The sequence below is a fragment of the Heteronotia binoei genome, chromosome 20 (genome assembly GCF_032191835.1).
Source record: "Heteronotia binoei isolate CCM8104 ecotype False Entrance Well chromosome 20, APGP_CSIRO_Hbin_v1, whole genome shotgun sequence".
Lineage (NCBI taxonomy): Eukaryota > Metazoa > Chordata > Lepidosauria > Squamata > Gekkonidae > Heteronotia > Heteronotia binoei.
Window position 1 is genome coordinate 26,126,377 of NC_083242.1, and position 26,354 is coordinate 26,152,730.

General features: G+C 46.6%; 1 protein-coding gene and 1 non-coding gene across 2 annotated transcripts in view; both read left to right on the plus strand.

The window, feature by feature from the left end:
• The window catches only part of PRKAR1B (protein kinase cAMP-dependent type I regulatory subunit beta), a 166,102-nt gene extending 141,941 nt beyond the window's left edge, over positions 1 to 24,161 (plus strand). The window contains exons 10-11 of the mRNA XM_060260551.1: positions 23,359 to 23,440; positions 23,631 to 24,161. Of these exons, the coding sequence (XP_060116534.1) occupies positions 23,359 to 23,440; positions 23,631 to 23,803 (255 nt within the window). The 3' untranslated portion in view covers positions 23,804 to 24,161. The remainder of the gene's footprint in view (positions 1 to 23,358; positions 23,441 to 23,630) is intronic.
• TRNAI-GAU (transfer RNA isoleucine (anticodon GAU)) lies at positions 22,739 to 22,811 on the plus strand. Its single transcript has one exon. It is a non-coding gene; the product is annotated as a tRNA-Ile (tRNA).
• Positions 24,162 to 26,354: the final 2,193 nt, after the last annotated feature.

Below are 26,354 nucleotides of genomic sequence, written 5' to 3' on the forward strand. Positions count from 1 at the left end.
TATTGTGGCCAGTGGGGGGAGGCAGAGACACCAAAATGATTGACAAGCAGTTGGAAACTTGCTGGCCTTTTTTAATTCACAAAATTGTTTTAATTGAAATGATTTTGAAAGTAGATAACTTCAGATAAATTAGATACTGATTTATTTTGGTTTTCACACTCCCATTGGTTTGCTTTCATAGAATCATAGAGTTGGAAGGGGCCTCCAGGGCCATCTAGTCCAACCCGCCCCCCGCACAATGCAGGAAACTCACAAATACCTCCCCCTAAATTCACAGAATCCTCATTGCTGTCAGATGGCCATCTAGCCTCTGTTTAAAAACCTCCAAGGAAGGAGAGCCCACCACCTCCTGAAGAAGCCTGTTCCACTGAGGAACTGCTCTAATGGTCAGGAAGTTCTTCCTAATGTTGAGCTGGAAACTCTTTCCTCCCCTCCTCCCTGTACATTTTAGCCCATCATTCTCAGTTAACACAAGATTCGGGTTACCTACCATCACTTGTCTATTGCTAGTCTGGTCAGGAGAGGAATTTTGCCCTTGAAAGTCTCTCCTGAGCAGAAGTCAGTTGACAGAGTTCTACGCTGATCCTCATAACCAATTGCTGCGTAGACTTCTAACGAAATTCATACCCCTTACATTTAATGTTTGTGATTAAAGTGTTTTCTCAGTTCATGCAGCTTCTTCAGGATGCTTAACCTAAGGCACTTGAGAATAAGACATGCCAACTAATCAGTAATTCTGTGATCTGCCAACCAAGTGGACAGTGCAATTTTGACCAGAGTTATGCCCTTCAAAGTTCTTTGCACTGTGTAACTCTGGTTAGGAATGTAAGCAAAACTGCACCTTAAGTAAAACTACACCTTGGGGGAAAAGAAGGATATTTGTATGCACTCTACTTCATTAAAAGCAAATTATATTAAAGATTGTTTCGGAGGGTAGCCGTGTTGGTCTGTAGTAGAGTAGCAATCAATCAAGTTTATGATGGTCTCATCCTAGGATAATGGTATAGATGTGTTATTATAGGTTTTTGTCTGGGGGGGGGAATTTAAAGGGTTACGATTTTGTGAATATTTGACTGCACTTATATATTATTATTATTTTTTGAAGTTTAAAGAGAATGGGGGGGGGGAGTTTATGATGGTCAAAAGACCAGCAAGGTTAAAAAGTGATTTAAAACAATTTTTAAAATTTAATTGTTACATAAAAGTAGAATCACATATATAAAAAAAATTTAAACTCATTTTACAGCATTTGATATTTCCTTATTCAGGCAGTTTTGTGCTAATACACAAAATTTTCCTACCGTATAAGATCCGAATTTCTGACTATCTTCTAAAAGGTATAGCTGAAGAATTTCAGGGTTGAAGTCAATATAATATTGTAATAGCTTAAATCTGTATAGTAGTGGGATAAGTATTTGGAATCTTTCTTCTTGATAATATTCGCAGTGTAAGAATGTATGTGTAACAGACTCAACTACATTACTTGAACAAGGACAACAGTGTTACTGCAGAGGCAGGCGAGAAAATCTACTGTGTACAACTGCGGAGAGAAATGTGTCAACGTGCTCTTGAAGAAGCCCATCTGTATCTCTCATAAGTGATATTTGGAACATATGTGGGTACTATGTAGCTCGGTCCTTTTTAAAAACTTCTATCACTTCTCAACCTTTTCGTTAAGATCAAGTGTAGTAATAGAATAGCTAGAATCTAGTCCAGAACTAGGTTCTAGTCCAGTACAAACCAACAAGGATTTCAGGGTATAAGCTCTTAAGAGTCAAAGCTTATACCCCCAAATTCTTGTAGGTCTCTGAGACTTGGAGCTGAGTGTTCTACTAAATACGTAATTCTTACAGCTCATGGCCTTTATACATTTTGCTCCCAGTTTCTGTGCTAGTCTGGCAAAATCATGCAGCCTTTGAAAGGAATGCTGTTCGTAATCTCTCCCAACCATCGCCAGGGAACACGTCAGTGAGGTATTCACAAGTGGTATTTACCTATGTAATCAATGTTTCAGAGAGACAGAAACCACCTGTTTCTAGTAGCGCTGATTCAAGGGAGACTGCTAAAAGAAAATGCCCTCCCCTGCCTCAACCCTGCTGTAAGACATAGATGAAGTCGCTTGTTGAAAGGGCACTTCTCTTCTTTCTAGTGACGTTCTCCTCTTAAGTTTGTGAATCAAAGTGTTTCGGCGACACCTAGTTTTTATAGGCGCTGCTGGTGCACATACACAAACCCACTGGAATAAGTGCCCCTAAAAACTCACCTGAGAGGCATGCTCTGAAGGGTTCAGAGGTGCCTTAGGCTGAATGGATGTTGTCATAAACATGAGGCTGCTGTGGAAAGTGGCAGCCCCATGCTGAGTGACGTGGACCAGAGGAGGGGAAATGCACAGCATGGTAGTTTCAGGACATGGGTAAGTTTTACAGGGGGAGGGCACTGTTTCCCTGAGTTTATTATTGTTCAAAACCTGCCCCCTTGTTCATAAAAAAGGAGAATTTTTAAAAAACAGTATCCTCGCTGCCTGGGCAGAATCTTCTTGATACCATTTTTAAAGTGTGCTTCTCCACCCCAGCAACTTTGTGATGCCCATTGAGCCCATACAGGGGAACACGTCAGCGGAGTGTATCCAAATAGTTCATTCTGCCCCTGGAAAGGTCCTAGGCTCTTTCTGTTCCTGCCCTCACCCTCTGCAGCTGCTAGCCTAGCCACCAGTCAAAATTTGCCAGAAAGAATCCCTTACCATGCCTGCCTAGGTTTCCTCCTTCTTTTGCGCTGCTTTCATCAGCATCTTCTGAGTGTTGGAGGTGGGGCTTGGAGTAAGTAGAACAGAACAGTTTTAAATTATTTTCTCTGGTATTTGGGTTGGGTGGAATGAGTAGTGCCATTCCCTCTGCCTTTCTTTCTTTCTTTCTTTCTTTCTTTCTTTCTTTCTTTCTTTCTTTCTTTCTTTCTTTCTTTCTTTCTTTCTTTCTTTCTTTCTTTCTTTCTTTCTTTCTTTCTCTTTCTTTCTTTCTTTCTTTCTTTCTCTCTTTCTCTCTTTCTTTCTTTCTTCCTCTCTCTTTCTTTCTTTCTCTCTCTCTCTCTTTCTTTCTCTTTCTTTCTTTCTTTCTTTCTTTCTTTCTTTCTTTCTTTCTTTCTTTCTTTCTTTCTTTCTTTCTTTCTTTCTTTCTTTCTTTCTTTCTTTCTTTCTTTCTCTCTCTCTCTCTCTCTCTCTCTGCATTCAATCTCGCCGACTTCGTAGGGGGCGGCATTCTGCAGCGTCTGCTCCAAACATGGTAACTGCTAAGGTCAGTTCCAAATATGAAGAGCTGATGAATAACCTATTATCAAGCTGCTTTTTATATTGACTCAGTAGACATTTCCTGGCTTCAGCAAGAGCAAGAGAGAATGGTGAGCTTTGTCGAGTGGAGGAATCTTTAAAATGCAACATTTCCCCACCTCCCCATCGCAACGTTTTATGGCTTTCTCCGCTGGCATGTCTGAAGGAGGAAAACTGAGCCTCTTTGGCCAGATGCCACACTGCTTGGCACAGAAAAATCCACCGTCAAGATGTATATTAGCTCTGTTGTTTTCCCACAGAAGCTGTTGATGGTTTCTCTTGGCCCAAACATCAAGCATATCTTAGGTGGTTCCTTCCAGGTGGACACCTCAGTTCCATTTTAATACCTTGTGTATTGCAGCAGATGCTTGTTCTATTTCCTGGAGCAAATGCTGGAAGCTGCCTTAGACCAAGACATACCTTCGGTTCATCTAGCTCAGTATTGTTTAAGCCCACTGAAGCCAATGAGTTTAGATAGATGTCACTTGCTTTAGGATTGTACCTAACTTACTGGGATTCTTATCAGGGTCAGGTCATCCAGGTCTGATGAGAACTTTGGAATCTAGTTAGGAAAACTTTGCTTAAGCCTCCCCCAGTCCAGCCTTTAGTAGTCACAGCCTTAAGAGTTAAATTGTGGAATCCAAACTCTAGAGAAGAACACAGATGCAGATATGGAACCTCAGGGCTTTTTTTTGAGCAGGAACGCACAGGAAAGCAGTTCCAACTGGCTTGGTGTCAGGGGGTGTGGCCTAATATGTATGAATTCCCTATGTGGAACAATTCCACACCCTTCTCTATATGACAGCCCTTCAAGTATTTGAAGATGGTGATCATATCACCTCTCAGCTGCCTCCTCTCCAGGCTAAACATCCCCAGTTCCTTCAACCTTTCCTAGCCCAGTTTTCCAGCCTGTATTCTGTTTCTGTCTTCTTCTGTGTTTGCAACCCCTCCCAATTTAGTATCAGCTGCAAATTTAATAAGCGTTTCCTCTATTCCTTCATCCAAATCATTGATAAAGATGTTGAACAAAACAGGTCCCAGGACAGATTCTTGAGGCACTCCACTTGTCACTCCTCTCCAAGCACTCTTTGGGTGCGATCTGTCAACCAGTTACAGATTCACCTAATGGCAGATGTCTCCTGTGGCTCTTCCAAGCTTCATTCCCCAACATGGCACCTGTCCCATGTAGGGCTGCCAAGCTCCCACTGGGGGCAGGGGATCCCCCACCCAGGGGGGGCCCAACCTGCCAGCAGGTGCCATAGTGGTACCATAGAGTTTTATTGTGAGTCTTAGAGTGTCCCTAGCATGATGTTCCCAGCGCAATGACATCACTTCTGGGAGACGTCATTGTAGGAGGAACAAGTCCCCTATGGTATATATAATTTTTTTGGGCCACTGTGTGACACAGAGTGTTGGACTGGATGGGCCATTGGCCTGATCCAACATGGCTTCTCTTGTGTTCTTATGTGACACAGAGTGTTGGACTGCATGGGCCATTGGCCTGATCCATCATGGCTTCTCTTATGTTCTTATGTGACACAGAGTGTTGGACTGGGTGGGCCATTGGCCTGATCCAACATGGCTTCTCTTATGTTCTTATGTGACACAGAGTGTTGGACTGGGTGGGCCATTGGCCTGATCCAACATGGCTTCTCTTATGTTCTTATGTTAAGATGATTCCCAGGGCAAAAGCTTTTGAGGGGCAAAGCTCTGATGAAGGGAGCTCTGACTCTCAAAAGCATCTATCCTGAAAATCTTGTTGGCCTTTTAAGGAGCTGCTGGACTCAAATCTTGCTCTTCTGTGGCTCTTTGGGCTGATAATAACTGAATACGGCCCTCTGTGAGCCACAGAATGAGTAGACCACTGTTCTAGTTCTTAGTATAGGTCTGAAACTGTGTGGGCAGTAGAAATCTCAGAAGTCAATGGGGCACATGGGGTTGAATAGGGTTTGTGTTGGTCAAGGGAAAAGGCCTTCCGTGTCTTGCTTAGCCACTTGCTCCACCCCAGGAATTGCAAGAGCTGAATAAATTAAGAAAAGCAAGCAAATCGATCAAGTGTTGCTCGGCCTGCATAATTTATGCCAGTCCCAGAATTCAGTTCTTCTTGGCACCGAGTTTTAATGGTCTATATACATTAACAGCAGCGTGTGTGTATAAAGTAACAGCAGGGTTATACACACACCATTACTTAGGATGGAAAGGGTCTAAAAAAAGCTGGCGGTCTGATTTTTGCAAGAGTTAAAGAAAGCATCAAGGAAAAGGAATTTCCTGGTGATTAATGGCCAGTTGGGTGGAGCTGTGTCTGGGCTTTAACCCTGCCCTTTCATCGGTCCCTCGGAAATGCCCTGTGGCTCCGTTGTTTTCACTGCACTTCAGGCATGATGGATCGTCACTTTGAGCAGAGAGGGGGGAAAGCATCTCTGTTTCTTGTGGCTATTTCAGTGCATATGCCAAGGGGAGCTGCCTTTGTTCTTCTTCCTCTTGCAGGAGCATGGCTGTTATTTCTAAGAGTATATGAATGAGTCCTGGACAGATTCTCATCATGGGATGGGAGGTGGGGAGACAACACAGTTTGAGAGTCGCAAGGGTTGCTGCCAGGTTGTGCCCAGCTTGGCTGCGGCCCTTGCGACTCTAGCGCCACGTTGGGTGGCATCGAGCCATCGAAGGCACGGCTCTGCTCAAATTTATCGAGTTAACAAGCTTTTAGATTTGTGCCATGAAAGTTTCCATTCGAAGAACTAGAAATGTATAGACTAGGGAACTTCAACACAAAAAACAACAACCCAGTGACCTTGCAAGAAATGTTACTATTTCAGTTGTTGAAGATGGGGTGTTTTTTTTTTATGATGGCATGCTTAAAGTGTCCTGAAAAGTTGTCTTTTTGCTACTGTGAGTGGTGGTGTGCTGCAAGAGGGCCATGTGGCTATTCATTTGCGTAAGGCTTTCTACATGCAAAACAGGTGTTCTGCTGCACCCCCTTCGAGTGTTGATCAAACGGATGGTGACTCCTCTTGACAATTCATCCCCTTACTTTGCTGCCTGCACAATGTATGGGTGACACGCACATGCATCATCAAATCAAGTCCAAGGCAGCTGAACGAAGTGGCCGGAGGGTTTGAGTCGCGGCTCAGTGGTAGAGGGTCCGTTTTGCACATGGAAGGTCCCGGGTACAGTCCCCAACATTTCCAGTTGAAACAATCAGGTGGAAGGTGAAGCGAAAAATCTCTGCCTGAGACCTTGGAGAGCCACTGCTTGTCTGAGTAGGCAATACTGACCTTGGTAGATCAGTTGTCTGACTTAGCAGAAGGCAGCTAAGAGGGGGACGTGACTCAGTGGTAGAATATCTCCTTTATATGAAGAAGGTCCCAGGTTCAGTCCCTGGCAGTTAAACGGACCAGATTGACCAGACAGAAACACATGGAATTCACTGCCACGTGAGGTGGTGCCAGTTACAAGCATAGATGGCTTCAAGAGGGGATTGGATAAACATATGGAGCAGAGGTCCATCAGTAGCTATTAGCCACAAGGTATAGATGGAACTCTCTGTCTGGGACAACTGATGCTTTGTATTTTTGGTGCTTCGGGGGCAATAGTGGGAGGGCTTCTAGTGTCCTGGCCCCTCTGATGGACCTCCTGATGGCCCCTGGTTTTTTGGCCACTGTATGACACAGAGTGTTGGACTGGATTGGCCTGATCCAACATGGCTTCTCTTATGTTCTTGTGGTGTCAAACATAAGGCCCATGTGCTGGAATTAGCTTGTCCAGGGCTGTTATGTGGCCCATGAGCAACTAGTGCAAGGGAGGGAACAAGAGGCTTCTCAAGGGTGGGTGGGCGGAGCAGCATGGTGGGACAACCTTGCCTGCAGCAGCCAAGAAGAACCTCTTCACTTCAGCGACTGGTATATTGAGGGCACTGCTGCCACATTCATACCTCTCCACTCACTGGAGCTCCAGGGATGCTGTCCTGGACAGTGGCAAGGATCAGTGTTTGCATGTGCTGGGGCATGGGAATTACTGCCCAGTGCTGTACTGCTGGCTCTCTAGTCCACTCGTGTAGGTTTTCTTCTGCACCTTTCTCCCAGCCCACGCAGTGAGGAAACACCTACCCATGACTTACCAGTTGCTGTCCTTTATAAAGTTTATATCGCCAGTACTCAGGATTGCATTTTATGACACGCCTGGCAGATGACTTCAACACCTCTGAGGTAGGAGATGATGTGAAAGACCTAGATGATACCTGGAGAGCAGCTGCCAGCCTGAGCAGACAGTATTGACTGTGATGGATCAATGGTCTGACTTGGTGCAAAGAAGCTTCCTGTGATTGTGCAATGTGTGCTTCAGGATGCCTTGTAATGTTGCCAAGGTTGTTGCTGTGCACTCCTTGTGTCAAACACCTTGGCAGACAAATATCTCCATGAGCCAACTTAGCACTGCCTACCTAGCAGCATTTACCTCCCTGCATCCAGTGCATTAATTCTTTTTGGGACAGCTACACTGGAGTGCAGAAGGTGTTCAGTTTTCATGTGGAAACTTGTTTTTCCATGCATAACCTAAGAAGAAGGTTATTCTGCTATGCTCTGGTTAGACCTCACCTGGAGGATTGCGTTCAGTTTTGGGCACCACATTTTAAGAACGACATAGACAAGCTGGAACGGGTCCAGAGGAGGATGACGAAGATGGTGAGGGGTCTGGAGACCAAGTCCTATGGCGAAAGGTTGAAGGAGCTGGGCATGTTTAGCCTGGAAAGGAGGTGGCTGAGAGGTAATAGGATCATCATCTTCAAGTACTTGAAGGGCTGTCATCTGGAGGATGGTGTGGAATTGTTGTCTGTGGCCCCATAAAATAGGACCAGAACCAGTGGGTTGAAATTAAATCAAAAGAGTTTCTGGCTCAACATTAGGAAGAACTTCCTGACTGTTAGAGCGGTTCCTCAGTGGAACAAGCTTCCTAGGGAGGTGTGGTGGTCTCTCCTTCCTTAGAGGTTTTTAAACAGAGGCTAGATGGCCATCTGACAGTGATGAAGATCCTGTGAATTTGGGGTAGGTATTTATGGATTTCCTCCATTGTGCAGGGGGTTGGACTAGATGACCCTGGAGGTCCCTTACAACTCTATGATTCTATGATTTTAAGAAGTGGGAGTTCTGCAAGGAACAAGCATAGTTGTGCAATGGTTCATCGTACAACAAAGACAGTCGCTGTTTATGGTAATTTCTGAAGTGTAGCAATCTTAAGGAACTATTTTCATGGGGCACAATGAAGAGAACCACTTCCACGCCATAACAGACAAAGGGCGGGTCTTTAGATTTTATACCGGCTAGGTCTTCATTTTGTATGTTGATTTGTATTTACTCTTCCCTTTCCTATAAGGAAACTCATGCTGGATTTGTATAAATGATCCTTGGCCACCAACCAGCTTCACAAGCCCTTGGCACTTCTCCTCCCCTGTCCCATCATTCACAAACTAGCATGTGGCTTTTCAGTGCAAAATAATTAACCATTTTGTGAGGAACTCACTAGCTCTTCCTGTGGCTTGGAAGCTGGTATCTTCCCCAATTGAGAAATGCCTCTTTCATTGCTATTATTGTCCAATAAATCTTTGGGGGCCCGAGAAAAAGAGCGAGTCAGCCGTTGGACATCGCTCCAAGAGAGTGTTTGCTTTTGAAATGCAAATGTGAGGCCTGTCTAGGCAACCCCTCTGATTCAGAGTAGTAATCTTTCTAACAGGCAAGAAGCGGGAATAGTCATGCGAGGAGAAAACCAGTGAAACTGAACTGAAATTGCTTGAAAATTATACTGGTGTAGAGTTTAAATTAATACCAGCTGCTCGGCCTTAAACTTGTTTTTTTGGGATTTAAAAACATCACCTTGAGGTTGGGTTGAATCGCAGTGCATCTGCTGGAGTTATTAGTTTGTCGCCCTTCCCAAGTGTGTCTTTTCCAGCAGTGACAACGTCAACAGCTACCTTAATTTTTCAAACTTAAAATGACCATAAGGTGTTGTGTCAAATTAGGCAGTCATTTTTTGAAGCATGTGACCAATGAAGAACCGAAAAATACTCCAATGTCATCTGCGCCATCGATGTATTTTGGTTTTCTAGGGCTCCATCCAACTGGTGGAGGAGCCAAGAAGAGTTTCCATTGACTTTGACGTGACTTGGATTATTCTTCTGTCTGCCTTACGCCAAGCATCTTCTCCCTCTCTCTCTTCCCCCCATACTATTCCATAGTGCACTAGTAAAATGTTCAGTAGCTTAGTTCAGTGAGCCAAAATTCAATAGTGCTGTTTTTATGAAGAAAGGCATGTAGCTGTTAGTACTCCTATTGCAGGGATGGTTGCCACACTTCTTGGTCCTAGGTGGACAGGTGGACTGCATTAATGGAAGCCTTAGGGTGTTTCCCAAATATCAGAACATCCTAGGAGGCATCACCACCTGGTTTGGAAACAACTGCCTCCACCCTAGGAGGATGCTTGATTTGCAACCACTCAGCGTAGGGTTGCCCAGTCCTGGGTTGGGAAATTCATAAGAACATCAGAAATGCCCTGCTGGATCAGACCAGTGGTCCATCTAGTCCAGTATTCTAGTCTAACACAGTGGCCAACCAGTTCCTGTGGATGGACAACGACAGAGCGGAGAGGCTGAGGCCTTCCTCCAGGAAAGACATCAGAAAGAGTCCAGCTGGATCAGACCAGTGGTCCATCTAGTCCACCATCCCTCTAACACAGTGGCCAGTCTGTTCCTCTGGAGGACTAACAGGGCACAGAGCTCAAGGCTTTCCTCTGATGTTGCCTTCTGGCTCTCCCTTAAGCTGTAGAGTCTGGTGAACAAAATTCTGCTTTGTGAGAGTGAGTAAGGAGGTTCCTCTCAAGTTCCTGAATAAGGAGGTTCCTCTCAAGTCGAGAGCTACTGCATAATTTAGCTACTGCACTGAAGTTGTGAGCTACTGCATAAAATTAGTTTGCTCTGGGGCCATTTTTCCTGAGCTTAGACAAAAATGTGTGAGCCAGAGACTAAAAAACAGTGATCTAGTTCACACTAACTCAGCTAAGAGGGAACACTGTCTCTGGGATGCAGAAGATCGATGCCTCTGAATAAGAAGGTTCCTCTCAATCACCAGAGCTAGTAGCCATTGATTTACTTATCTTCCATGAATCTACCCTGCCCTTTTCAAGCCATCTATGCCTGAGGCACCGAATTCTATGTTTTAATCACTCGCTGTGAAAAGTAGTATTTCCTTTTTTCTGCCCTGAATCTCCTGCTGATGCGCTTTAGTGGATGCTCTTGGGTTCTAATATTTTGGGAGAGGGAGGGAAAAAAATTATCTTTCTCAACTCTTTCCACCCCTTACATGATTTTATAAACTTCTTTTATGCCCCCCCCCCGCCAAGTGTCTCTTTTCTAAACTGAAAAGCAGGGGCGACCTGAGGGCGCATGGCGCCCTAGGCAAACTCCTGCCCCCCCTCTGCAGGGCCGCAGCGCCTCCCCCCTGCCTTCCCCCCCCACGGCCATGCCTCCTCCTTCCTCTCCTCCGTGGTCAATTTCAGTGCCAGCTGGGGAACCAGCGCTGGAGCGCCGCACTCCCCGGCAGGCCATCTGCGGGGCTGCGGCGCCTCCCCTGCCTTCCCCCCCCCCACGGCTGCACCTCCTCCTCCCTCCCCTCCGTGGTCAATTTCAGTGCTGGCTGGGGAACCGGTGCTGAAGCGCCATGCTCCCCGGTGGGCCGTCTAAAGCCGCCCCCGCCCCGCCGAAGACTCAAAGCCAGTGCTGCCGGCCCGCTGGCTGCAGCGGGAAGGAAAGGGCATGGGCCATCATGGAGGAGGGAGAGGCAGCGCACGCCCTTTCCTTCCTCTGTGGACAGCGGGCCGGCGGCGCTGGCTTTAAGTGAGCCTTTGGTGGGCGGAGGCAGCTTTAGACGGCCTGCCGGGGAGCGCGGCACTTCAGCACTGGTTCCCTGGCCAGCACTGAAATTGACCAGGGAGGGGAGGGAGGAGGAGGCGCGGTCATGGGGGGGGGAGGCGGGGGGAGGCCCTGCGGCCCCGCAGACGGCCCACCGGGGAGTGCAGTGCTCCAGCACTGGTTCCCCAGTACTGCAATTGACCGGGGAGGGAGGAGAGGAAGGTGGCAAACTAGCCGTTTGCCTAGGGAGCAGTGGGGAAAACCCAATTTGGTGCCCCCTACCTCCCAGCGCCCTAGGCAACCACCTAGTTTGCCTAGTGGCAGGGCCAGCCCTGCTGAAAAGTCCCAGCTTCTTGGAGCTTTGGGGAGATGAGAGATCTTATCAGGGTATAATGCTATAGAGGCTACCCTCCAGGGCGGCCATTTGTGCCAAAGGAAAAAGATCTCTACTGTCTGGAGATAAGCTTTAATTCTGGGAGACATCTAGGTCCCACATGGAGGTTGGCAAGCCTCTCCCAGCATTAGGTGACTGGCCTCAGCTTCCGTTGCCGCCATTTTGTGGGTGGTTGCAACTCCTTCCCAGCAACCCTATTGTTAGGGTTGCCAGTCTCCAACTGGTGGCTGGGAATCTCCCACTATTGCCACTGATCTCTAGGGGCGTTTTCGCACTGACCTTAATCGGCAGCGACGCCCCTCTTCATCGCGCAGCATCTGCACGGATTTCACACCAATTGCTGCGGAGCACCCGGAAGAGCCACAAAGTTCCGCGGCTTTTGCGGCGCAAATGGAAACTGTTTTTTGGCGGTTTACATTTGCGCCGCAAAAGCCGCGGGACTTTGCGGCTCTTCCGGGTGCTCCGCAGCAATTGGTGCGAAATCCGCGCAGATCCTGCGTGGTGAAGAGGGGCGTCGCTGCCGATTAAGGTCAGTGCGAAAACACCCTAGGTGACAGAAATCAGTTCACCTGAAGAAAATGGCTGCTTTGGAAGGTGAACTCTATGGCATTCTACCTCGTTGAAGGCCCTCCCCTCCCCAAACCTCGCCCTCTTCAGGCTCCACTCCCAGAATCTCCAGGTATTTCCCAACCTGGAACCGGCAACTCTACCTATTGGGGCAGTACTTACTCCCCATTCTTGAAATCCAGAAGTGCCTAAGGGCTGGAAAAGGCATTAAAGAAAGGTGGTTCTGCCAGTGGAATGGATCGCCTCATTATGCTTGCAAAGCAAAGATTTTTTAAAAAATGTTATCCGCTTTAGCTCCCTTAATCCCGAAAAGCTGAGTGTTCTTTAAAAACATGGGTGAAGCAGGAATTGTGTTAATTCTATTACAAACTATCTGGTGATGCCAGATGAATCAGGTGAGAAGTCCATCGAGAAACAAGTTGGCACAACGTTTTCAGAAAAGGCCACCGGAGAACGTTTTGGACAGGGATGAAGCTCATCTGCTCAGTGTCTTTCTGTCTGCAGCACAGTTGGGATTCACGGAGCTCTTGAAACAGGCAGGCAGAAGAACCGGGAGGCTGATGGGAGTCCCCAGTGGGTGGCCGTCTGTGGTTGGTCAGCAGCCCTGGGTTTGGTGAGTCATAAGTTATGCAGTTCTTCTTTGGAAGGTGGAGAACAGATAATACAAAACAGGCTGGATGGCACATTCCAGAGCTGGAGGCCAGTTGCAATAACATGTTTGGTAGATTGGTGGGCATTGATGACAGGGCTTTTTCAAGGGTGGCCCCCAGGCTGTGGAACATCTTGCCCCTGGAAACCAGCTTGGCCACTCATGTTCGGTCTTTTGCTGCTTTGCTCTTCTGGAAACCGATGTGTATCTGAAGAATAATCCATTCCCACTAGCTGGGCTTTGCAGATTTGGCTGGCTTTTATTGCTGTTTTTGACGTCCACCCGTTTTGATGTCTTACTGCTGTTAGCTTCAGTGAGAGTCTGCACGAGAGTTTTATTCGTTTTATTGGGATTTGCCATTGCTGTGCTCTGTCTGCTTTTTCTTATTATGGACTCCTGCTTTACCGGTTTGTTTTGCATAATTTCTCAATGCAGTTTAGTCTTCAAGATTTTGTAAAGCTGTGCTATGGATTGCTTAGTGAAAGAGGAGGAGGAGGAGAATTCTAAATAAATATTAATGGCAACTTTGAGAGTATTGCCTAGTGCTTGGAGGGGATTGGATGTGTTATCCCATCGGCTGTACAGTTGTGCTGATTTCTTGGCTGTGGCTGGCCAGTACATGCCGCAAAGGTGCAGGGTTTTTGTTCTGCGGGGTTACTTCTCTGCCTCCTTTCCACAAACATACCACTTCCAAATGAAAAGTCATAGCCCAAGCAAGCTTCATCTCGTGTGATCTCAGAAGCTAAGCAGGGCTGACCCTGGCATGTACTTGGATGGGACACCTCCAAGGAATACTGGGGATGGGATGCAGAGGTAGGTAGGAAGCCGCCTATCTGAACGTCTTTGCCTCCCAGCCCCACTAGGGGTCACCAGAAGTCAGCCATGGCTTCCAGGCATGCACTTGTGCTCACAAAATACATTTTTAAATTTAAAAAAGGAGTCATTTACCTTCCACCCCTGTTTTGGGTGAGTTGTTTGGGGTTGCCAACTCTGCGTTGGGAAATTCCTGGAGTATTGAGGGAGGATCTTGGAGAGGATGAGGTTTGGGGAAGGGCGGGATCTCAGTGAGGTAAAATGCCATCAAATCCACCTTCCAAAGCTGACATTTCCTCCAAGGGAATTGATTTCTGTAGGCTGGAGATGGTTGTGCTTCTGAGAAATCTCCAGGCCATACCTGAAGGTTGGCAACCCTAGTTTCCCCCCATCAGCAGTTGTCCTTTATCTTTCTCTGTTCAAGCATTTGTTTGGTGCTTCCCCCTCCCCTCTTTTTAAAGGGAGTTATTCACACTTGTCAAAATTGCTCTGAAAAGGGCGGGGGCGGCTTTGTGACTGACATAAGGGCCCACCAATTAGCGCTGACTTCAGCCCTTCAGTTTCAACCCAGAGGAAAAATTTTGCCTCAGACTTGATCCTGGGGGAATGTGTGCATGTGCCTCACGTGTGCTTGGCGCATTTCCATTGGAGGCACACTGATAGAATCTGTACAGACTTTCGAGGGAGAACAAACTGCAGCGTCATCTTTTCTTTCCTATGTGCCTCTCCCCCCCCACCCCTGTTCTTAGTCACTGAAATGTGCTCCAAGTGGACCTCTGAAATCCACAAGTGGTGCTTTTTCCATTTGGAAGTTTATTTGATGCTCCTTCAAGCCCTGCAATACGGGGGAACTGAAGGGGACTGCAAGGGCAGGATGTTAAGAGACTTAATAGAAGGATCTGTGGGAAGCAAAATAACTAGACTTCACGCCATCGTGGATCGGTATGACAAAGCAAACTGGAGTTCTGTTTTGCTGCCCGCACGTAACTGAGCTACCTCCTTTGTTTTTAGGGAGAAAACCTGATTCTCTTGGTGATTTTTGTTGTGCTTCTCTAGAGCGACAGGGTTGAAGAGGCCAAGCAGGCCTTCTTCAGGGAAAAGAATAAACGTGTGAGTGGCCAGAATTCAGGGCAAGGGGTTTTCTGCTTGGCTTAGTGAAAGATTTTGCTGTTTGCTCTGCTTATTGTCCATCAGACTGAGGCCCCAGGCTCAGCCACACTCTCCTCCTATGGTCCTCTGCCCAGAACAAGCCTCCATACTTTTCTGTTGGGCGCCACTCCCTGACCTACCAGGTAGGCCCCATTGCTTCTCCTGCCCTGCAATCGCAGAACAGCAGGCACCCCGTTTGAGCTACAAGATCTAGCAAGACTTCCTATAGAGGCAGGAAACAATATCAGAGGAACTGGTTGGCCACTGTGTGAGACAGGATGCTGGACTAGATGGACCACTGGCCTGACCCACCAGGGCTCTTTTGACGTTCGTGTACTGAACAGTAGAGGAACTGTGGCTTTATGAGAGAGCACTGGCTTTGCATACAGAAGGTCTCCAGTTCAACCACTGGCATCTCCAGTTAAAAGAATCAGGAAGCAGGTCATGTGAAAGACCTCTGGAGAGCCGCTGGCAGTCAGAGTAGATCATATTGGCTTTGATAGACCCAAGATCTGACTCAGTAGAAGTGCTTGTGCATGGTCAGCAGTAGAGCCTCTTCTTGGCGTCCAGAAAGTCCCAGGTTTAATCCCTGCCATCTCCAGTTAAAAAGGTCAGGTGGCAGGTGATGTGGAAGATCTCAGCCTGAGACCCTGGAGAGCCACTCCCAGTTGACCAAATCAGGATAAGGCAGCTTCATGTATTCAACAGGTGTGTAGAGAAAATACGGTAATGGGAAACCCAAGAAAAGTTTGATGGACGATTCTACTGCAGTAGAAAACGGCATGCCAATAAATGGCCCGCCAGGTCAGCTGCCAACCTCACGTCCCAGACTTAGGAATCGGGATGTGGGTGCATTTAGGACTCCTCTCACGGCTTCCAACCCCATGGTTTCAAAATGAAAATATCTTAATTCTTTCCCCTCCCCCCCGCCCAATTACTTCAGAAGGGATGCAAGGTCACGGGTTGTAAATTTTAATTTATTTTTTTAAATATCCTACATTATGGTGCCATAAATAAAGCTGTAAATTTTTGCACAGCAAGTCACCCGGAGCATCTGAAAGCCATTAGTAGGAATTGTGCCACTGTGGCAAACGGAGCTGGTTTGCCATGAAGGGAGGTGTGGGGAGGGGGGTGGAGGAGAGGCAAACAGGTGCATGTGGAGATGGGGAGCAAAGATGCTGGGAAGTTGGTAAGAACCCATGGCTTTTAGGTCAGCAAGGCAGAAGGCGGTGCCCATATTTAAATGAAGGAGGGGAGGAGGAGAAATGAGTTCTGATTACTGGGAAGGGAAACCCTTCTGGAGCTTTACAGCAGCGGTGGCCAACGGTAGCTCTCCAGATGTTTTTTGCCTACAACTCTCATCAGCCCCAGCCATTGGCCATGCTGGCTGGGGCTGATGGGAGTCGTAGGCAGAAAAACATCTGGAGAGCTACCGTTGGCCACCCCAGCTGTACAGGATTCTCAAAACCACTGAAGATTTATCATTTCAATTTCAAAAAGGGTAGCAGCCCAGAAGGGCCATTCCTCTCGTTTTGTAGAGCTGTGCTGTTCTCAGTAAACTTGAGGTCAAACGTCCCTCTAAAACTCACTGGGCATGGAGGTTTGAAATGTCTGAGCCATAAAACATCATGACAAGGGATGCAAATCTCTCTGGTCACCAGAGGTGTCCTTTGCAGAAGGACACCGGAAGGCCACGAGCTTTGTCTTTGTGTGAGAGCAGCAGATTTATACCCAGTCCTGTAAAAGTGACTGCTGAAGGTCCTGCAAACAGGTAGGGGCCTTTGGGGGAGAGGGATCGTATTTTGAAAACACAAAGACAGCTTTGCTGGATCAGACCGTCTAGGTCAGCATCCCATTTCCATAAATTTGTGAAAGCTTACAAACAGCCTGTGGTTATCTTCTGGCACCTGGACATGAGGACTATGTTTGGCTAGGATGGGGCTAGTTCAGTTCAGATGATACGGGGCTTCCTGCGAGTGGTGCAAGGTTAGCTGCCAAGCTCCAGGTGGAACCTGGAGATTTTCTGGAATTACAGCTGTCTCCAGATGACAGGTCTCAGTTCCCCCAGGGAAAACAGCAGCTTTGGAGCTTGGACTTTATGGCATTATATCCTGCTGAGGTTCCTTCCCCTTCCCAGGGTCCATTCCCAAATCTCTAGGGGACTTCTCGAATGGCAACACTACGAGGGCAAACTGGGTGCTTGGACAACCAATGTCATCAGAGACAGAAGAAGAGGAGTTGGTTTTTATACCCTGCTTTTCTCTACCTTAAAGAGTCTCAAAGTGGCTTACCCTTCTCCTACTCACAACAGCTGTGAGGGTCAGTGGGGCTGAGAGAGTTCTGAAATAACTTCTCTTCAGAGAACAGCTTTGAGAGAACTGGGGCTGGCCTAAGGTCACCCACCAGGCTTCATGCTGACTGTTGCTCAGTGGCTGAGCATCTGTGTAGCATGCAGGAGGTCCAAGGTTCATTCCCTGGCATGTCCAGTTAAAAGGACCTGGTAGGAAGTGATGTGAAAGTCCTCTAGAGTTTAGTCCAGATGTGAAAGTCCTCTAGAGTGATGTGAAAGTCCTCTAGAGTTTAGTCCAGACTAAATTTTCCATCTGTGCCCATCCTTACCTTATACTGGATTCAACCACTGGTGGTTGAATCCAGTATAAGGTAAGGACGGGCACAGATGGAAAATTTAGTCTGGACTAAACTCTAGACCACCGAAGCTCTGAACCCCAAACCCTGCCCGAAGAACCCCGGTTAAGGTGGCATCAAGCCCCGCACCCTGGGGTGTCCACATTACCTGGAAGCAACATGCATCTAACAGTTCCAGGTAACATCAGGCCCTGCCCTGGCATGCCCATGTTTTCCAGAAGTGACACAAGCACATCATGCTTGTGTCACTTCCAGAAAATGTAGGCATGCCGAGACGGGGCATTATGCCGAACAGGATCCCAAGCCCAGTGTTCAGGTCTATGCCCATCCCTAGTATAAGGCAGCTTCATGTGTGTTCAGTATGGGCCAGTGGCCATACTGGAACAGGAGAAATCTTTGAGATTCTGTGAGGCATACAGAGTTTGTTCCAGGGGCGTGAATCTGAAACAGCGTCATGCCTCCTTGTTGCAGATTGAGCAGTCCGAAGCAGAAAGCAACGAGTGAACATTTGTTGCTGGGGCTGACCACTGGGTAACAGTCTCTGCAAGATTAATCAGGTCCAACAAAACCCTCTCGGAGTCATGTTAATATTGATCATTCATGCACCCATGAGATGCTGATTACGCACATGTTATGCAGTCAAACCACATCCACCTGGCGAGGGAGCTACACTGATGCTAACAAAATGGTTCCTGCATTCTGCAGATGTTCTTGCAACCAGGGCAACCAGGCTGTTTGATTAGAATTGTTTCTGCTGCTCCCGGATTTAGTTTTGCTTGACTATTTGCGTTTTTAATATTTGGGAACTATGTTGGGAGCGGTTTTGAAATTGAGACAGCAGGGTTAAAGGTGTTTCCAAATGAAATACCACATCAGCTTCATGGGCAAATTGACCAAGGTTCAAGTTGATTAATAAATAGATGCTCGCATTGCCAGCTCTGGGTAGGAACATTCCTGGAGATTTGGGGGCAGAGTTTGGGGAGGGAGCTCAGCAGAAATGTAATGCCGTAGAGTTCATCTTCCAAAACTGCCCTTTTCTCCAAGAGAGAGGATCTCTGTAATCTGAAGATCAGTTTTAATTCTGTGACGTCTCTGAGCCTCACCTGGAGGCTCACAATTCTTGGGGATTGAGATTTAATTAGCACGGCCATCCATGGAGGGCACATTTGTTTGTTGCTTAGTCTATTTTCTTTTGAGTGTATTAAAATAGGAAAACGAAATAAAAAAGAGTAACATTTTGACTTTATCCTTTAACATGGATATATGGGCACTTTTGAAGACGAAATCTTATCCTTTCTTCTCTATCTCAGTTCAGTTTCTGTTAAATGCATTTTCATTTAAATTTGCCAATCTGATAGCCCATTAAAATGCAGATGGTTAATCAAGTAAATATTTGGAAACTGGTTATCACCCATGGAATGGGTGGAAAGTATTTCTGCCAGTCCTTTTAAGAAGCACTGGTTGGGTCTACTCTGGAGGAGGGGGGTTAAGGGCCAGTAAAACTGAATTAAGAGGTCTATAATGTCTTAGGGCGTTTTCGCACTGACCTAACTCCGGAGCAACGTCCCTCTTCACCGCGCAGTGTCTGCGCGGATTTTGCACCAATTGCTCCGCAGAACCCGGAAGAGCCGCAAAGTCCCGCGGCTTTTGCGTCGCAAATGTAAACTGGTTTTTGGCGGTTTACATTTGCGACGCAAAAGCCGCGGGACTTTGCGGCTCTTCCGGGTTCTGCGGAGCAATTGGTGCGAAATCCGCGCAGACGCTGCGCGGTGAAGAGGGACCTCGCTCCGGAGTTAGGTCAGTGCGAAAACGCCCTTAATGTAACTGGTGATGGTTCAGAGGTCAGTGCTTGGAGCAGGTCTTGGGAGAAATGCAGCCAGTGCCTTCAGGTTAACAGGACAAAAAGAAGGAGGCTGAAGTTGGTTTCTTATTCCCAGTTCTTTAAAAGAGATGTTCTTAGTGGGAATGCATTCTGGTAGATGGGTAATTTACCACTGAGAGGGGTAATTTACCAGTTTGGTGCAGTGGTTAGGAGCACAACTCGGATATGGGAGAACTGAGTTTGATTCCCCACTTCTCCACATGCACCTGCTGAGTTACCTTGGGTCCGTCACAGTTCTCACAGGGTGTCTGTTATAGGGAGAGGAAAGGAAAGGAGATTTTAAACTGCTCTGAGACTCCACATCAAGGAAGTTGCAGCCCTCCATCATCTGAGGAAGGCTGTTGACAATAGGATGTTTTGGAGGTCATTAATTCATAGGATCACCATAAGGTGAAGCAGCTTGACGGCACTTAACGCGCACACATTTGCACACACAGAGGATATAATTTTCTGTGTTGCACAGCACAAGAGACACAGTTAGTATGTCCACTTTTCCTTTAAAATGCCTGAGCAGCTGCTGTTGAGTCAGTTCATACATCCTAATGAGCCATTGTTTTTCTTTTAACGCATCCCCCCCCAGTCTCCATAGCACAGTAGAGTTCACTGAACAGCACCAAGGTGTACCGAAGAGCACTGTGCCTTCATTTGACTTTATAAGCAGTCAGCAGGTAGTTCCGTTTAGAAAAAGCCTACCTAGAGGACCAGCGACCCTGACAGGTTGTGGGGCCTCCTGGGAATTTTGCCGGCATACCTGTCATCGTAGGAAGGTTATTAACCACTAAGTCCAAATAAAAGAAGGGGAAGTGGTAGAGGTTTGGACTCTTCTAACGGCCGTGTATCACCAGCCTGCATCGGCTTACGGCTCAGCGTGTTATCGTTGTTGCTACAACTCGTCTTCATATCTTCAGCGGATGGAATAATGGGGATTTGCTGCAACGGAAGATTCGGCAGGATTGATTCAAACCGTTAAACGGAGTGTCTGTTTGATGATTAATTATAAGCATCCTCTCCTTTGTGCCCTGGTGAGGGCTGTATTTCCTAGAGGGTCACCCTTTGACAGGTCTCCAGGAAGCACTCGTGGCGGACAGAGCTCTTGTACTGAGAGGCAAAAAAAGATCCCATCTATTCTCACATCTGCTTCCTGTTGTCGGGATATTGGGGTATTTTCTCTCTCTCTCTTATGGTTCATTATAGACCTGTTCTTGCTGGGCAAGAGTCAGAAATGCGAGGGCTGAAAACAAGAATGGAAAAATATGTATCTGGAATAGGCATTGCTCCGTACTGCCAAGCAGAGATTTTTTTAGTTTATTGTTTTCTTAAAGTGGAGATCAGCCATATCTGTCCTTTAGCAGCAGATCCCGGAGTATTTCTCAGATCTGAAAGGCAGCCACAGAGGGGTGAACAAAAATGACCCTGGAAATTTCCTGGTTTATATCATGTGTTTGGAGGGGTGATTGTTGGAGCCACTAAGTGGTACAGGTCGGTCTGTGGAAGGCAACATTTGGCAAGAGTTAAGGTGGAGACCAGAGAGGATGGGAAAGCAGTCTTTTTTAAAAACGTGGTCCTTGTGAAATGTGCATTGCTGGTCTCTCCCCTCCACCCCCATATCCCTCTCTTTGGAAAAGACATTGAGAATATAACACTGGGTAGGTTTTTTTTCCCCTTCAGAGGATGGACAAATGATTTTGACCCGTCCCCAAAAGGTCTGCTGCCTCTGTCGGATAATAAAGGGGACTTTGCCATCGCCAGCTTCACACCCTGCAAGAGGGCAGTGAATGCTTTGCTGAGACGAATCAGTCAGGGAGACTCAAGTGCAAAATCCTGCTCTGCCGAGGAAGCTTGCTGGGTAACCTTGAGATGGTTCCATGCTCTCAGCCTAAAATTTCTCACAGGAACAAAGTCTGAGTCAAGTGGCAGCTTTAAGACCAACGAAGTTTCATTCTGGGTGTAAGGTTTTGTGTGCAGGCACACTTTGAAGAATACCTGGAGACATTAGGGGTGGATCTGGGAGAGGGAGGGGTTTGGGAGGGAGTGGCCTCAGCAGGGTACCCCTCAAAGCCACTTCTTTCTTCAGGGGAGCCAGCTGGACATCAGTTGCAAAAGTGGAAGATCTCCAGGTCCCACCTGGAAGCTGGCATCCCTATTTCCAAAACAATCATTTTCTCCATGGGAACTGACCTCTGTAGTCGGGGATCACTCGTCATTCCGGGAGATCTCCAGGCCCCACCTGAAGATTGGCAACCCTAGTTTTTATATTGTTCATTTTTGAATGCCCAGTAAGCTTCTCACTTTTCTCTCTGCTGAGAGGGACATCAAAGTTATAATCAATCTCCAGGCACCAAAAAGCCTGGGGGTGATTACAGCTTCGCGGTGGATCCACAAATGGCTGCTGCATTTCAGAGTACTGCTTGTCCTTCTCTGGGGGAAATGGTTGCAAGGAGATTTCCTTACGCAGGTGTGCCTGATCTCCCTGCAGTTCTGTCCTTTGGACCAAGCTCAATCTGGGCTCAGTCTAGGGTTGATACCCAAATGATGATATCAGAAGATAGAGAGACATGGAAAGTCTTGGCATGGCACAAGGAAGACAACTGAGTGGTTAACACACTCCCAAGGAATGCTCTGCCTTAATGGCGGATTATCTTGCTTGGCCAGCGAGAAAAGCGGGCATTAACGTGGCAGCAGTTCCACATGGCAGGCAAAACGCTTGCCTCTGCATGATGCGCCGCAGGGTCCTTACTTAGCTGCAAAGATCCCCTCCAAGCACAAAACTTCACGGATGGTCTGTCTCACTCTGGCTAAGGCAAGGTTTTGTTTCAAATACAGGCTCTCCTCATTTTGCTGTTCAGCGAAATAAATGTTCCTTGTCTTTTCTCTGTTTATTGCTATTTTTTTTAAACCCATCAAGTTGGCTCAGGTGTTAGATGGGCTGCAGAATGCCCTCCCGTTCCCAACCTGTGCTTACCAGCCTCAGTGTCCATCCTCTAGGCAATTATTGAGGCTATTGCCATAGGCTGTTGCTGGCGATAGATTTGAATGATGGAGACTTTCACATCAGTGGGGTAACTGCGTGGAGTCGGGCAGTAGGTGGGCACAGATGAAACCTGGCTCTTTTGACTTTCAATCAATTCTGAATGCAGTTCGCTATTTGCTGTTGGCCTGACCTGGGTGGTCCGGGCTAGCCTGATCTTGTCAGGTCTTGGAAGCTAAACAGGGTCAGACATTGGTTAGTCCTTGGATAGGAGACCCCCAAGGAAGTCCACGGCTGCTATGCAGAGACCGGCAAGGGCCAACCACCTCTGAATATCTCTTGCCCTGAAAACTCGACAGGGTAGCCGTAAGTTGGCTGTGACTTGACAACACTTTCCACTACCATGTGCTCTAGCAGCACATGGAGGGACGGTGAGGGATGGTGAGTTGTGGGGGGGGGGGACAGTGGCTCAGTGGTAGAGCATCTGCTCGATAAGCAGAAGGTCCCAGGTTCGATCCCTGGCATCTCCAACTAAAAAGGGTCCAGATAAGTAGGCATGAAAAACCTCAGCTTGACCTTGGAGAGCCTCTGCCAGTCTGAGTAGACAATACTGACTTTGATGGACCGAGGGTCTGATTCAGTATAAGGCAGCTTCATAAGTTCATAAGCAGCCATACAGAGAGAGAGAACATTCCAGAAGCCCTGATGGCAGTGCAGGATTCCTACTGACTCCAATGCCCAAAGCCTGGAACCATGAAGTTCACTGGGTTACCTGGTTTGTTCTTTTCGATATAATGTCGTTTGATATTGGGTGGCTAATAAATGTTTTAAATAAATAAATAATTGTGAATGCTGCTTTGTCAGGCAGCAGGGTATCAATATTTGAAATCCATCAGCTGAACAGATAATATTGTTGGAAACCCAACAAGAACTGTATTTGGAAAGAGTATGAGCTGCAGAACCACTTGTGTATATGAAGGTACCCCCTGGATTGGAGCGCATTGATGTTTGCTTTGGCTTTTCAGAGCAGCCATTCAGTGGAGTGATACAATCCCCCTCTTTGGCAATGTTTTTCAGGGTACAGCATCTGTCCTTCAGCGCAGGTCTGCTAATGAGGAGTATGTGGAAGTGGGGCGGCTCGGGCCATCAGATTACTTCGGTAAGTACACATTCCTTTTCAGTTTATTTAGAGAAGTAAGTCTTTTATTAGAGAGGGGTTTGCATGACAGTGTGGCTTTCTGTGCAGAAGGTGGTTAAAATGGGAAGACCTTTTTATCGGGATTCATCCTCAGTCGATGCAAGGGACCTCGTTCTCAGATCCATGACAGCCCCTTTGTTTCTGCTTCCAGGAGAGATAGCCCTTTTGCTCAACCGGCCCCGGGCAGCCACCGTGGTGGCCCGCGGACCCCTGAAGTGTGTCAAGCTGGACCGGCCTCGCTTTGAACGAGTACTTGGCCCATGTTCGGAAATCCTCAAGAGGAACATCCAGAGATACAACAGTTTCATTTCCCTCACTGTTTAAGTTCTTTCTGTCCGGGGTTTACTGCCTTCACGTTAAAACTCGTGCACTTGAAAAGAACAAGTTGACCCATGCCGTTCTATAGCTTTACGAAGAAAACAGGATGTGTTAACATTTTATGTCTTTTATTTTGTTTCAAATGTTGCTGGATGTCCAATTTTTGTGTATCATTAAAGAGGGCGGAAAATGGATCTGGAAGCACGCGGCTTTGGGGAGCCATTGGGTTAGTTTAAATTGCGTTCCAGATGGTCGCCATCACCAGGACCTCAAAATGCGATACATTAAAAAACAAATAAGTAAAGGCCATATGGGTATCTATTTCAGCATTGAGTTGAACAAGGTCTGCTAAAAAGCCAGCAACTAGTTTGTCGAACCGGACAAAAAGAAAACCGTTTTAAATATTCTTTCAAAGACTGGATGTTTCAAGGTCAGCTTAATGTTTGTGGGAATTTGTTCATGAAGAGGGCCTCGGTCTAGCAGAACTTACGTTCACTTAAATACACTGAAGTTAGTAGGACAAAGTTTTAGTCCCGTAGAACCTTTAAGACCAACAAGCTTAATTCTGGGTATTAAGCTTTCAAGGGCTTGCACGCTTCTTCAGATACAGTGACGTGCGCATGCACATGAAAGCTTATACCCAGAATTAAACTTGGTTGGTCTTAAAGGTAACACTGGACTCAAATTTTGTTTTTATTGCTTCAGATCAACACAGCTGCCCACCTGAAGTTAGTAAGCGTAAGGTATGCTCTCCCAGTCCATGACTGATATTTAAAACTGATGACCACATAAATGTGAGGGAAAACTTCTGCCCGGAGCATCCCTCAGTGTGTAGAGCTTTATATTGATTTGCTTCTACTTCTGGTGTGTGCCTGGGTAGGTGAATTTGCTCCTCAATGCCATGATCTTTGCTCTTCAATGTACTGCCTTCAGAGTATTGGAGCTCCAGCTGGCTTAAAAGTTTGCCATGAAATAACCACGAGTGAGACTCCCTTTGACATCAGTTGGCATGGGACATCTGTGTCAGGCTGGATACATGCATGATGGTGTAATGTGGAGAACAAGGAGTTTTCCACATTTCTGAACTGGGTTTAGGAAAAAGAGAGTTGTTTCTCACATCTCCAGGGCTTTTTTTGTAGCAGGAACTCCTTTGCATATTAGACCACACCCCTGTGATGTAGCCAATCCTCCTGGAGCTTACAGTAGGCCCTGTACTAAGAGCCCTGTAAGCTCTTGGAGGATTGGCTACATCGGGGTGTGTGGCCTAATATGCAAAGGAATTCCTGCTACAAAAAAGCCCTGCATATCTCTATTCTTAACAGGAGTCCAGTGCGTACCTTAAAGACTAATAAAATTTAATTCATGGGTCAGAGCTCATGTCATCCATCCACTAGGCAGATGCTTTATATTCACCACTAGTGGCCCTTATCCACTCGGAGTGAACTGATCACTCTTTGTGTTATTAATCTGGCCTCTCTTTTGTAACACCTCACCTCCTGCCATTCTATTGTGGCTATAAAAGACAGCCATACTGTGCCTGTCTTTTTTTTCTAGTAGGGAAAAGACAGATGACTGTATCGTGCCTGTCTTTTTTCTTGTAAGGAAAAAGACCGTTGTCCCTGTCTTTTTCTGCTGTTGGAAAAAGAGAGGCACGATAGGGGTAACTCTTTTTTTCCCAACCAAAGCCAAAACCATCCCGGGGAGGGGCAGTGTTGCTCAGGGAAATGGCACCAGGGGGGAATTAAAGTCTCCGCTCCCCAGCACTGTGTCCATGTAGTAATTCAACCTTCAGCGCTATCCTTCCTGTCCCGTTAATTTCAGTAGAATGTCTTGTGCTTGCAAGAAGAGTTTCTGATTTGTTTCCACACATTTTTATTGATCGCTGTAATTCTATATTTATTGTGCTTATTTATAATCTCCAGTACTGTTTTTTTTTTTTTTTTTTGCATGTGTACAAAATGTGGAAAATCAGATGATGTGTGAGATGACTGGCTATTAATGCGCACCACCACCCTAAACAAAATTAAGACAACGAATATATACCATAATGATCATATAAAACTCATTTCCTGTGATCTGTTACGTTATTCTTTTTTGTGCAAATTTTTGAAAAAGGAAAACTTTTTTTTAAACAAAAAGAGGTAAATGTTTTTCCACTCCATTTCCTGAGCTCATTGCATTTCTGTGGCTACATTAGTAAAAAAAAAAAAAGAATATGTATGGTGTCATACACAGAAAACTTTTGATCACTGTTGCATTCTATACATTCTATATCAGATTGCAGATTTATAAACAATGGGTACAACAGAGTAGGGTTGCGAAGTCCAATTCAAGAAATATCTGGGGACTTTGGGGGTGGAGCCAGGAGACACTGGGGGCGGAGCCAGGAACAAGGGTGTGGCAAGCATGATTGAACTCCAAGGGAGTTCTGGCCATCACATTTAAAGGGAAAGCACACCTTTTTAAATGTCTTCCTTCCATAGGAAATAATGAAGGATAGGGGCACCTTCTTTTGGGGCTCATAGAATTGGACCCCCTGGTCCAATCGTTCTGAAAC